At 47.4% G+C, this 12,599-nt stretch overlaps 1 protein-coding gene across 2 annotated transcripts in view; it reads left to right on the top strand.

The window, feature by feature from the left end:
* The window catches only part of LOC129468200 (multidrug resistance-associated protein 1-like), a 113,498-nt gene that overhangs the window by 15,615 nt on the left and 85,284 nt on the right, over nt 1-12,599 (top strand). For both annotated transcript variants that reach the window (XM_055253435.2, XM_063623814.1), the window contains one exon: nt 852-958. In XM_055253435.2, the coding sequence (XP_055109410.2) occupies nt 852-958 (107 nt within the window). The remainder of the gene's footprint in view (nt 1-851; nt 959-12,599) is intronic.

Raw genomic sequence — 12,599 nt, 5'->3', positions numbered from 1 at the left:
CTGAGACCTAAGGTACAAAGGGCAGACGTGAAGTTGCCCCACCCAGGCAGAGGGTACAGTGTGGGCAAAGTCAGGAAGTGGCAGGGCTTGGATCACTCCAGGAAGAGAGAGGAGTCGTGTCACAGGAGCTCGAGACCCAGAGAGTGAGGCAGGCAGGCAGGGACCAAGCTTGAGCACAGCCAGGGAGGCAGGACAGGGCATGGTGGGGCCAATGGAATCATTACCCAAGACGGGGATTTTCAGGGAAACAGCTTAGATACGGTCAGGCGTACAGTAGCTCCCACCTGTGATCCTAGCATTTGGGGAGGCTGAGGTGGGAGGACTGCTTGAGCCTGGGAGTTCGAGACCCAGCCTAGGCAACATAGACCCCATATCCACAAAAAATTTAAAAAAGGAGTTTGTATTCCTGTAGTAGCATACTTGGGAGGTTGAGGTGGCAGTATCATTTGAGCCCGGGAGTTCAAGACTAAAGTGAGCTGATTGAGCCATTGCACTCCAGCTGAGCAACAGAGAGATAAGCTGTCTCAAAGGAAATACAAATTAAAAATCCAGCCGGGCAGGCTGGCATGTGCCTGTAGTCTCAGCTATTTGGGACACTGAGGTGGGAGGATCGCTTGAGCCCAGGAGTTCAAGGCTGCCGTGAGCTATGATTGTGCCACTGCACTCCAGCCTGGGTGGCAGAGAAAGACTCTGTCTCTTAAAAAAAAAAAAAACAAAAAAAAAAACAAAAAACTTAGATAAGAGGATGTTGTGCCTCCCTGGGGGTCTTCAGTCACCCATGGTCCTGGCAAGAGAAGAGGGCCAGGAGAGAGCTTCACCCACCTGATGTCTTGCCCATGTGACATCTGCAGGTGCTAGCATCGCCACGACTGTTGTTACACTCGAGCTGAGGAGGCCGGCTGCAGCCCCAAGACAGAGCGCTACTCCTGGCAGTGCGTCAATCAGAGCGTCCTGTGCGGTGAGTCCCCAGCACCACCATGCCACCCACCCCGAGTATCCCCTGGGCATCCTGGCACAGCCAGATGACTTCCGTGCCCCTGTTGCAATAACCACTGCTTCCAACTCTCTGTAGACCACCCCTTGGTTATATCTAATGTAGTTGGTATTTATTTTATTTATTTTTTGAATCAGAGTCTCGCTCTGTCACCCAGGTTAGAGTGTGGTGGTGTGATCTTGGCTCACTACAACCTCTGCCTCCTGGGTTCAAGGGATTCTCATGCCTCAGCCTCCCAAGTGGCTGGGACTACAGGCGCGCACCACGACACCCAGCTAATTTTTGTATTATTTTCAGTTGAGGTGGGGTTTCACCAGGTTGGCCAGGCTGGTCTCAAACTCCCCACCTCAAGTGATCTGCCCGTCTCGGCCTCCCAAAGTGCTGGGATTATAGGCGTGAGGCATGGTGTCCAGCCCTAATGTGAGTGATCTTTTTTTTTTTTTTTGAGACAGAGTCTTTCTCTGTCCCTCAGGCTGGAGTGCAGTGGTGTGATCTCGGCTCACTGCAAGCTCCGCCTCCCGGGTTCATGCCATTCTCCTGCCTCAGCCTTCCAAGTAGCTGGGACTGCAGGCGCCCGCCAACACGCCCAGCTAATTTTTTGTATTTTTAGTAGAGACGGGGTTTCACTGTGTTAGCCAGGATGGTCTCGATCTCCTGACCTCGTGATCCGCCCGCCTCGGCCTCCCAAAGTGCTGGGATTACAGGTGTGAGCCACCACGACCGGCCATTTTTAAATTTTTTGTAGAGATAAGATCTCCCTATTTTGCCCACGCTGATCTCAAAATCTTGGCTTCAAGCAATCCTTCTGCCTCTCTGCCTCCGAAAGTGCTGGGATTACAGGCATGAATCACCATGCCCAGTTAAGAATTCTTTATATATTGTGGATACTGACTCTTAACCAGATATGTGATTTGCAAATATTTTCTCCCATTATGTAGGTTGTCTTTTCACTTCCTTGATAGTGTCTTTGCACAAAAGTGTTTAAGTTTGATGAAGTTGAATTAATCTGTTGTCTTTTGTTGCTCGTGTTTTTGGTGTCCTTAGAATCCACTGCCAAATTCAAAGTTATAAACATTTACCCTTAAGTTTTCTTCTAATAGGTTTATCATATTTAACTCTAATATTTAGGTCATTGATCCATTTTGAGTTAATTTTTGTCTACGGAGTGAGGTGGGGGGCTGAACTTTATTCTTTTGCATGTTGTTATCCACTTATCTCAGTCCTCTTGGTTGAAGAGACTCTTCCCCATGGAATCATCCTGCTACCTTTGCTGAAAATCACGGCTGGGAGTGGTGGCTCACACCTGTAATTCTAGCACTTTGGGAGGCCGAGGCAGATGGATTGCCTGAACTCAGGAGTTCGAGACCAGCTGGGGCAGCACGGTGAAACCCCCGTCACTACTTAAATACAAAAAAAAAAAATTAGCCGGGTGTGTCAGCGTGCACCTGTAGTCCCAGCTGCTCTGGAGGCTGAGGCAGGAGAATTGCTTGAACCTGGGAGGTAGAGATTGCAGTGAGAAGAGATTGCACCACTGCACTCCAGCCTGGGCAACAGAGGAAGACTCTACCTCAAAAAAAAAAAAAGAAAGAAAGAAAAAGAAAATCACTTGGCTCTAGATGGAGGAGGGTTTCATCACTTTGAGCTAATAACTTGACTTCTCTTAGCCTCAGCTTCCTTACCTGTAAGATACGTGTTGTGAAGATGAGAAAAGGTTTGTAAGATGAGAAACAGATTTTTTGTTTTTGTTTTTGTTTTGAGAGGGAGTCTTGCTCTGTCGCCCAGGCTGAAGTGCAGTGGTGCGATCTCTGCCCACTGCAAACTCTGCCTCCTGGGTTCAAGTGATTCTCTTGCCTCAGCCTCCCGAATAGGTGGGATTACAGGCCGCTGCCACCATACCCAGTTGATTTTTGTATTTTTAGTAGAGGTGGGGTTTCACCACGTTGGCCTGGCTGGTCTCAAACTCCTAACCTCAGGTGATCCGCCCACCTTGGCCTCCCAAAGTGCTGGGATTACAGGCATGAGCCACCATGCCCAGCTGAGAAACAGATTGGATGGGGATTTTTCTTCTATCTCCTCGTCCCATCCTTATCTGAACTTCTCTCTGACCCCTGCTAACTCCTAGAGAGAATCAAAGATCTGTTCTAACTCTTGATTAAAACTCCAGGTTCTGCTGACTTGGTCTGCTCTGGTGGCAAAGAGGCTATTGTAAGCATTATTAGAAGTATGTTTTTCTTTTTATTTATTTTTTGAGACAGAGTCTTACTCTGTAGCCCAGGCAGGAGTACAGTGGAGTGATCTCAACTCACTGCAACCTCTGCCTCCTGGGTTCAAGCGATTCTCATGCCTCAGTCTCCTGAGTAGCTGGGACTAGAGGTGCGCGCCACCATGCCTGGCTAATTTTTTTTGTATTTTTAGTAGAGACAGGGTTTCACCATGTCGGCCAGGCTGGTCTCGAACTCCTGATCCATCCGCCTCGGCCTCCCAAAGTTTTGGGATTACAGGCACGAGCCACCGCGCCCGGCCTACTTGAAGTATGTTTTTAGATCTTCAGCTATATCTTCTTACTATGGATTAGAACTTGGCATAAGAGGAAAGCGGAATGAATATGATGATGTAATCAATTTTTAGGCCTGAACATGCTCCAGGTATCATCTCATCCAATCCCCTCATTTAGAGTTGGGGAAACTGGCTGGGCATGGTAGCTTAGACCTATAATCCCAGCAGTTTCAGAGGCCAAGGCAGGAGGATAGCTTGAGCCCAGGAATTCGAGACCACCCTGGCAGCATAGAGAGACCCCCATCTCTACCAAAGACATAAATAAAGGGGAAACTGAGGCTCAGGGAGAGTAAGTGACTTATTCCCAAAACTGCCCCCTTCTGGTGTGGGTGATGAGGACGTGAAATGAGGCTTCCGTGGGAAATCTGTTGAAAATCTTTCCTTTATCCCTTCAACTTGCATATTCTGCTTGCTCCTACCCAGGTGGAAATGATATTTATAAAATATTGGTGTGTCTGTTGGTAGAGTCTGTGCCTGTTTACAGAACTGTCTGCTCTGAACCAAATGAAAGGAACTAAAATATCTATTATGCATTTTGGACTAAAAATATTATCTTATTCTGTTTGGAGATATTCTGAACACAGTTGTTTATTTAATTACAGGTTTGGCCCATTTTCCATTTATGGGCCTGACTTAAATATATTTAAAAGAATTTAAACCTGTAATAATATTTACTAGCAGGTCTTAATTTTAAACTTAACCCTCAGGAGCTATTTTTCCTTTCAAATTTTTATTCTTCTTTTTTTTTTTTTTTTTTTTTGAGACGGAGTCTCGCTCTGTCGCCCAGGCTGGAGTGCAGTGGCGCAATCTCGGCTCACTGCAAGCTCCGCCTCCCGGGTTCACGCCATTCTCCTGCCTCAGCCTCTCCGAGTAGCTGGGACTACAGGCGCCCGCCACCACGCCCGGCTAATTTTTTGTATTTTTAGTAGAGACGGGGTTTCACCGTGGTCTCGATCTCCTGACCTCGTGATCCGCCCGCCTCGGCCTCCCAAAGTGCTGGGATTACAAGCGTGAGCCACCGCGCCCGGCCCAAATTTTTATTCTTCTTCAAAACGTGATGCCATAGGGTTCCGGAGGTCATGGAGCAGTGGGGCCAGGTCTTGCTGTTGGAGGAATCTTTGTTGCTCAGGGAGAAGAGTAAGAGGACAACCAGAGGCGTTGGGTCAGGAGATCCTGGGCTGGAATCCTGGTCCATCCCTTCCTAGTTCTGTGACCTTGGATGAGTTACCGAATTCCTGTAAGCCTCACTTTCTTCATCTATAAAATGGAAATAACACACCAGAGTTGCTGGGGTTGTGTGAGCATTGGAGATTGTGTATGGCTTTGCTTTTCTTTTCCTTCCCCTTCCCTCCTCTCTCCCTCCCCACCTGCCTCTCCCCCTTCCCCTTTTCTTTTCTTTTCTTTTCTTTTCTCTTTCCTTTTCTTTGAGATAGAGTCTCACTCTGTTGCCCAGGCTGGAGTGCAGTGGCGCTATCTCAGCTCACTGCAACCTCCACCTCCCTGGTTCAAGCCATTCTCCTGCCTCAGCCTCCCAAGTAGCTGGGACTACAGGCGCACCACCACACCCAGCTAAATTTTTTTGTATTTTTAGTAGAGACGGGGTTTCATCATGTTGGCCAGGCTGGTCTTGAACTCCTGACCTCAAGGGATCTGCCCACCTCAGCCTCCCAAAGTGCTGAGATTACAGGCATGAGGATGAATGGCTTTTCTAAGGCTTTTCTATGGTCTGTCAACAAATATTACTGGGAGTCTACTCTGCCGGGCTCCATGCTAGGTTTTGGGCAAGGCAGAGCCATGAGGTATTGTATCCTAAAAGGAGGAGACAGGGACGTAGTGTGTGCGCCAAGTGCTTTGTAACTATTGTGTTGAGAGATAAAGCAGGTGAATTACTATACCTGCTACAACATGGATGAACCTTGAAAATATGATGGGCTGGGTACGATGGCTCCCACCTGTAATCCCAACTCTTTGGGAGGCCAAGGCAGACATGCCACTAGAGCCCAGAAATTCGAGACCAGCCTGGGCAACATAGCGGCACCCTGGCATAGTAGCGCATGCCTGTAGTTCCAGCTACTTGGGAGGCTGAGGTGGGAGGATCACTTGAGCTCAGGAGGTCCAGGCTGCAGTGAGCCGTGATCATGCCACTGCATTCCAGCCTGGGTGACAGAGTGAGACCCTGCCTCAACAAAAAGGGCCGGGCACAGTGGCTCACGCCTGTAATCCCAGCACTTTGGGAGGCTTAGGCTGGTGGATCACTTGAGGTCAGGAGTTCGAGATCAGCCTCACCAACATGGTGAAACCCCGTCTCTACTAGAAATACAAAATTAGCCGGTCATGGTGGCAGGTGCCTGTAATCCCAGCTATTTGGGAGGTTGAGGCAGGAGAATTGCTTGAACCTGGAAGACACAGAGGTTGCAATGAGTGGAGATCATGCCACTGCCCTCCAGCCTGGGTGACAAGAGCGAAACTCCGTGTCAAAAAAACCCAAAATGAACAAACCGAAAAAAAGTGCAAACAAAACAAAAAATTAGCCTGGCATGTGTCCCTGTAGTCCCAGCTACACGGGAGGCTGTGGCAGGAGGATCTCTTGAGCCTAGGAGGCCGAGGCTACAGTGAGCCACGACCTTGCCGCTGTATTCCAGCCTGGTGACAAGGGGAGACGCCTCTTCTGTCTCTTCCTTCCTGCCTTCCTTCCTTCCTTCCTTCCTTCCCTCCTCTCTCTCTCCTTCCTTCCTTCCGCCCTCCCTCCCTCTCTCTCTCTTTCCCTTTATCTCCTTCTTCCTTCCTTCATTCCCTCATTCCTTCTTTCTTTCTTTCTTTCTTTCTTTCTTTCTTTCTTTCTTTCTTTCTGTCTGTCTTTCTCTCTCTCTCTCTCTTTCTTTCTTTCCTCTTTCTCTCTTTTTATTGAGACTTAAAAAAAAGGCGGAGGCGGGCAGAGTATCTTGACCTAGATTCTAGGATAATGCTCTTTAAACTGGTGGTTAACCAAATAGTAGGTTTTGAAATCTATTTATTAGTAGATACCCATGAGTACGTTTTCAGTGAAATAGAATGTAACAAATAGAAAACATAGAAGTATGGTTTTCTAAAACTTTCCTTTGAGGTATACATCTGTGTTCCGGTACCTGTTGTATTTCTTTTTTTTTTTTGAGACGGAGTCTCGCTCTGTCGCCCAGGCTGGAGTGCAGTGGCACGATCTCGGCTCACTGCAAGCTCCGCCTCCTGGGTTCACGCCATTCTCCTGCCTCAGCCTCTCCGAGTAGCTGGGACTACAGGCGCCTGCCACCACGCCCGGCTAATTTTTTTTGTATTTTATTTTAGTAGGGACGGGGTTTCACCGTGGTCTCGATCTCCTGATCTCGTGATCCGCCCGCCTCGGCCTCCCAAAGTGCTGGGATTACAAGCGTGAGCCACCGCGCCCGGCCTGTTGTATTTTTTAAAGTGATCAGCCATCAAAAAAGTTTGAAGGTGATTGTAACCTAGAGGAATCTCTTCCTATTCCAAACTAGATTAATTTTTGACTGGATTAATTTTTGATTATGGGACACATATCTGTTCTGTAACCTTGAAAAGGTCCTATTTTGTTTCTCTACTCTGTGAAACCACAGTGACTGAATACCTGGCTAGCACTTCAAGAGATTTTTGGGGATTAACTAAATTCCATAGGTGGTATTTTTAAGTCCCTCAGAGAAAGCACTCCTGTGGTGTTATGATATAGCTTTGATTTTTGTCTCCACGATTCCTGGCATCTAACTCCCACTGTCCTCATTATAATGTTGAAGAACTTTAGGCCTCAGGAAACAGAATCTCCCTCTCTGATCTTGTCCTATCCACCTCTGACCTGCCCCAAGCAGGACTCTAATCTGACTGTGGGTCAAAAGACCCTCATTCCAGAGAGGGTTCTGCCCGCTACCCTCAAGGAAGAAATGCTGCACAGAGAGGCCAAGAAAAGTCTGAGCAGACAGGCTTTGCTGGGTTTAGATCATGCACTTTCTGTCCAATCAGATTTCTTTTTTTTTTCTGAGACAGAGTCTTGCTCTGTCGCCCAGGCTGGAGTGCAGTGGTACAATCTCTGTTCACTGCAACCTGTCCCTCCTGAGTTCAAGCGATTCTCCTGTCTCAACCACCCAAGTAGCTGGGATTACAGGTGTGCACCACCATGCCTGGCTAATATTTTTTTTCAGACAGAGTTTCGCTCTTATTGCCCAGGCTGGAGTGCAATGGCATGATCTCGGCTCACTGCAACCTCTGCTTCCTGGGCTCAAGCAATTCTCCTGCCTCAGCCTCCCGAGTAGCTGGGATTATAGTCATGTACAACCACACCCGGCTAATTTTGTATTTTTAGTAGAGATGGGGTTTCTCCATGTTGGTCAGCCTGGTCTCGAACTCCTGACCTCAGGTGATCCGCCCACCTCAGCCTCCGAAAGTGCTGGGAATAACAGGTGTGCGCCACTGTGCCTGGCCTGTCCAATCACATTTCTATACGGTGTTCAGTCACACCTGTGTAATAAAGTGTCCCATAAAACCCCAAGAGAACTGGGTTGGGAGAACTTCTGGATAACAGAACACGTGGAGGTTCTTGAAGGGTGTTGCATTCAGGGAAAGCATGGAAGCTCCACGCCCCTTCCCCTATACTTTGCCCTATGTGTCACTTCATCTGTATAAACAAAATTAAGTGTTTCCCTGAATTCTTCGAGCCACTCCCGCAAATTAATGGAACCCAAAACGGGGGTCATGGAAGCCCCAACTTGAAGGCAGTCCATCAGAAGTGTCAGAGGCCCAGACTTGTGACTGGTGTCTGAAGGAGGGCAGTTTTGGGGACTGAGCCCTCACCCTGTGGGAAATGACACTATTTTCAGGTCGAACATGTCAGACTTAAATTGAAGGACACCCAGCTGGTGTCAGCTGCAGAACTGATTGTTTGCTGGCCAGGCGCAATGGCTCAAGTCTGTAATCCCAGCATTTTGGGAGGCAGAGGTGGGTGGATCACTTGAGGTCAGGAGTTGCAGAGCAGCCTGGCGACATGGTGAAACCTTGCCTCCACTAAAAATACAAAAAATAGCTGGGTGTGGTGGCATGTACCTGTAATCCCAGCTACTCAGGAGGCTGAGCCAGGAGAATCGCTTGAATCTGGGAGGCAGAGGTTGCAGTGAGCAGAGATCATGCTATGGGCGACAGAGTTAGGCTTAACCTAAAAAATGTATGCTTGCTGGTGGGGGGATTTCTCCACACATTTTTGGGGTCCACAGAAGTATTCTGTGTTGATTATTGGTGTGTTGATGTGTGAGCAGAGAAAAAACACGGTTTGAGAAAGTTTATATCCAAACAACTCCTGAATGTGTTGATGAGAAACTCGGAGAGAGAGGCAAATCATAATGTGATTGACTGGCAGTGGTAATCATACAGTAACTAACATTCATTGTACTTTCTGTATGGCAAGGACTGCTCTAAAAGCTTTACATTAAGTGTTCACCAACAACCCTATGAGGTGGATACTTCCATGCAATTGTCTCAAGTAAAATTGTATTTAAAAACGTACTGGCCAAGTGTGGTGGCTCATGGCTGTCATCCCAGCACTTTGGGAGGCCGAGACAGGCGGATTGCTTGAGGCCAGGAGTTCAAGACCAGCTTGGTCAACATAGCGAAACCCTGTCTCTACTAAAAATACAAAAATTAGTTGGGTGTGGTGGCACACACCTGTAATCCCAGCTACTTGGGAGGCTGTGGCATGAGAATCACTTGAACCCCGGAGGCAGAGGTTTCAGTGAGCTGAGAATGCGCCACTGCACTCCATCCTGGGCGACAAAGACTCTGTCTCACCAACAAACAAAAAACATGTACTAATGGCCAGGCACAGCAGTTCATGCCTGTATTCCCAGCACTTTGAGAGGTTGAAGCAAGAGGATCAGTTGAAGCCAGGAGTTTGAGACTAGCCTAGCCAACAAATCAAGAACCCATGTCTTTGCAAAAAAAAAAAAAAAAAGTAGCTGGGCATGGGAGCACATGCCTGTAGCCCTAGCTGCTTAGGAGGCTGAGGCAGGCAGATTGCTTGAGCCCAGGAGTTCAAGGCTGTAGTGAGCTATGACTGCACCAGTGGACTCCAGCCTGGGCAGCAGAGCAAGACCCCATCTCTAAAAAAATAAATACCTATATACAGACATTAAAAACACGCACTGACATTGAGTAACACACTGAATTGCTGGGACTGTGTCGAAACAGGCACTGCCATACATAATTGGTAGGTAGGCAATTAACACCACCATCCAGAAGGCAGTTTGTCAATATCTAATCAGATTTTCACACCCCAACAGTATTATCAGTAGTCTTGTAAGTATAAGAATATTCATTCACTGTTGATAGTAGAAAAAACTACGCACACTTTTCAGAAAGGCTAAAATAAAGACTACTGATAATACTGTTGGCAAACACACCTATACTGCTGGTGGGAAGACACAGTGGTATAGTCACTTTGGAAAGCAGTTTGGCAATTGCTTAAGTCATAGGTACACTTGGCCCAGTGATCCCAAAACTAGGTGTTTGCCCAAGTGAAGTAAAAACTTGTAGGCCGGGCACGGTGGCTCACATCTGTGATCCCAGTACTTTGGGAGGCCGAGGCAGGTGGATCACTTGAGGTCAGGAGTTTGAGATCAGCCTGAGCAACATGGTGAAACCCCGTCTCTACTAAAAATACAAAAATTAGCCAAGCATGATGGCGCATGCCTATAATCCCAGCTACCTAGGAAAATTAGCCAGGTGTGGTGGCACATGCCTGTAATCCCAGCTACCCAGGAGGCTGAGGCAGGAGAATCGCTTGAACCTGGGCAGCGGAGGTTGCATTGAGCCGAGATTGTGTCATTGTACTCCAGCCTGGACAACAAGAGCTAAACTCCATCTCAAAAACAAAAACAAAATAAAAACAACAAAAAAAACTTGTAGCCAGGCACAGTGGCTTACGCCTATAATCCCCACAGTTTATGAGGCCAAAGCAGGATGATTGCTTGAACACAGAAGTTTGAGACTGGCCTGGGCAACATGGTAAAACCCCATCTCTACAAAAAAAAAATTTACAAAATTTAGAAAGGCGAAGTGGAGTGGACATGTAGTCCCAGCTACTCCAGAGGCTAAGTAAGGTGAGAGACCTCCAGAGCCTGGGAGGTCAAGGTTGCAGTGAGTCGTGATCACACCACTGCACTCCAGTCTGGGCAACATAGTAAAACTATGTTTCAAAAAAATAGAAAATGTCCTCTGGGGAGGACTCGGTGATTGAGGGTCAGTGTTCAATGGAGACTTACTTTTTTTTTTTCTTTTTGAGACAGAGTCTCTGTTGCCCAGGCTGGAATGCAATGGCACAGTCACAGCTCACTACAACCTCCACCTCCAGGCTCAAGTGATCCTTCAGCCTCCCAAGTAGGTGGGACCACAGGCACGTGCCACCACACCCAGCTATTTTTATTTTTTGTAGAGTTGGGGTCTCACCATGTTGCTCAAGCTGATCTTAAACTCTTGGGCTCAAGCAATCCTCCTGCCTCGAACTCCCAAAGGGCTGGGGTTGCAGGCATAAAACACCACAACCAGCCTTACTTTTGTCCATAGACTTATTTTAATTAATTTATTTATTTATTGATTTGAGACCGAGTCTTGCTCTGTTGCCCAGGCTGGAGTGTAGTGGCACGATCTCGGCTCACTGCAACCTCCACCTCCCAGGTTCAAGCAGTTCTCCTGCCTCAGCCTCCTGAGTAGCTGGGATTACAGGTGCCCACCACTACGCCTGGCTAATTTTTGTATTTTTAGTAGAGACAGGTTTCACCATGTTGGTCAGGCTGGTCTCGAACTCCTGGCCTCAAGTGATCCAGCACCTGGCCTCCTAAAGTGCTGGGGTTACAGGCGTTAGCCACCATGCCTGGTCAGTTTGGCAGGTTTAAGGGTTGACATATACCTGTGACTGTGGCTATCTTTCTTTCTATTCTCATGGCTTACCCCAGGCTGGCCACTAGTAATATATGGTCATCTTAACCAAATTAGAAAAAGGTATTCCAGCTGATGTGGTGGCTCACGCCTGTAGTCCCAGCACTTTGGGAGACCAAGGTGGGTAGGTCTCTTGAGCCCAGGAGTTTGAGATCAGCCTGGGCAACATAACAAGACCTCGTCTCTATGAAAAATACAAAAATTAACTGGGCATGATTGTGCATGGCTATAGTCACAGCTACTTGAGAGGCTGAGGTGGAGCCCAGAAGGCGGAGGTTGTAGTGAGCCAAGATGGGACCACTGCACCCCAGCCTGGGCAACAGAGCCAGCCTGTCTTAAAAAACAAAAAACAAAAAACCTGACATGGGACTTTGAATATTCTAGTATTGAAAGAATGAGGAATAAAGAGATGGATGGGTGGATGGATGGACAGATGAATGAACTGATAGATGGATGAGTGAACGGGTGATGGAAGGATGGATGGATGGACAGGTGGATGAATGGATGGATGGGTGGTGGATGAATGGATGGACAGCTGAATGAATGAATGAATGAAGAGTAGATTGACAAATGGATGGGTGATGGGTGGAAGGACAGATGGTCAGATGGATGGGCCATGGATGGATGAACGGACAGATGGATGAGAGAGAGAGATTCCTCTGGGCAGCAGACAATTTCCTTAAAAACAAAAAAAAATCTCCTTTTTCGGGAAGATACAACCACACACATAGGCTGAATGTCAGTCCCCAGTCATCTACTCAGCACTTCTATAGCACAGGGCACAATTTTGGGCAAGTGCCCATTTTGTGAGGAACACAGACAGGCACCATTTTTTAAGGGTTGGTAGGATGATCACCACTGTTTGAGGCATTGTATTCAAGCATTACAATGTTCAGAGGAGAAAATAGAACGACTTCCAGGATCTCTGCCAGAGCGCCAGGAACAACTTCCTCGGAAACATTTAACAAAACTCTCCTCCTATCTCATTAGCCTGATTTGAGTTACATTTCCTTTCTCTCCCTTTCTTTCTCTTTCTCTCTTTCTTTCTTTCTCTGTTTTTCTTTCTTTCTTTCTTTTTCTTTTT

Source organism: Symphalangus syndactylus, chromosome 18 (assembly GCF_028878055.3).
Source record: "Symphalangus syndactylus isolate Jambi chromosome 18, NHGRI_mSymSyn1-v2.1_pri, whole genome shotgun sequence".
In the NCBI taxonomy this organism is placed as follows: Eukaryota; Metazoa; Chordata; class Mammalia; order Primates; family Hylobatidae; genus Symphalangus; species Symphalangus syndactylus.
The sequence above is the reverse complement of the archived record's forward strand: the minus strand, read 5'-3'. Positions and strand labels throughout refer to the sequence as shown.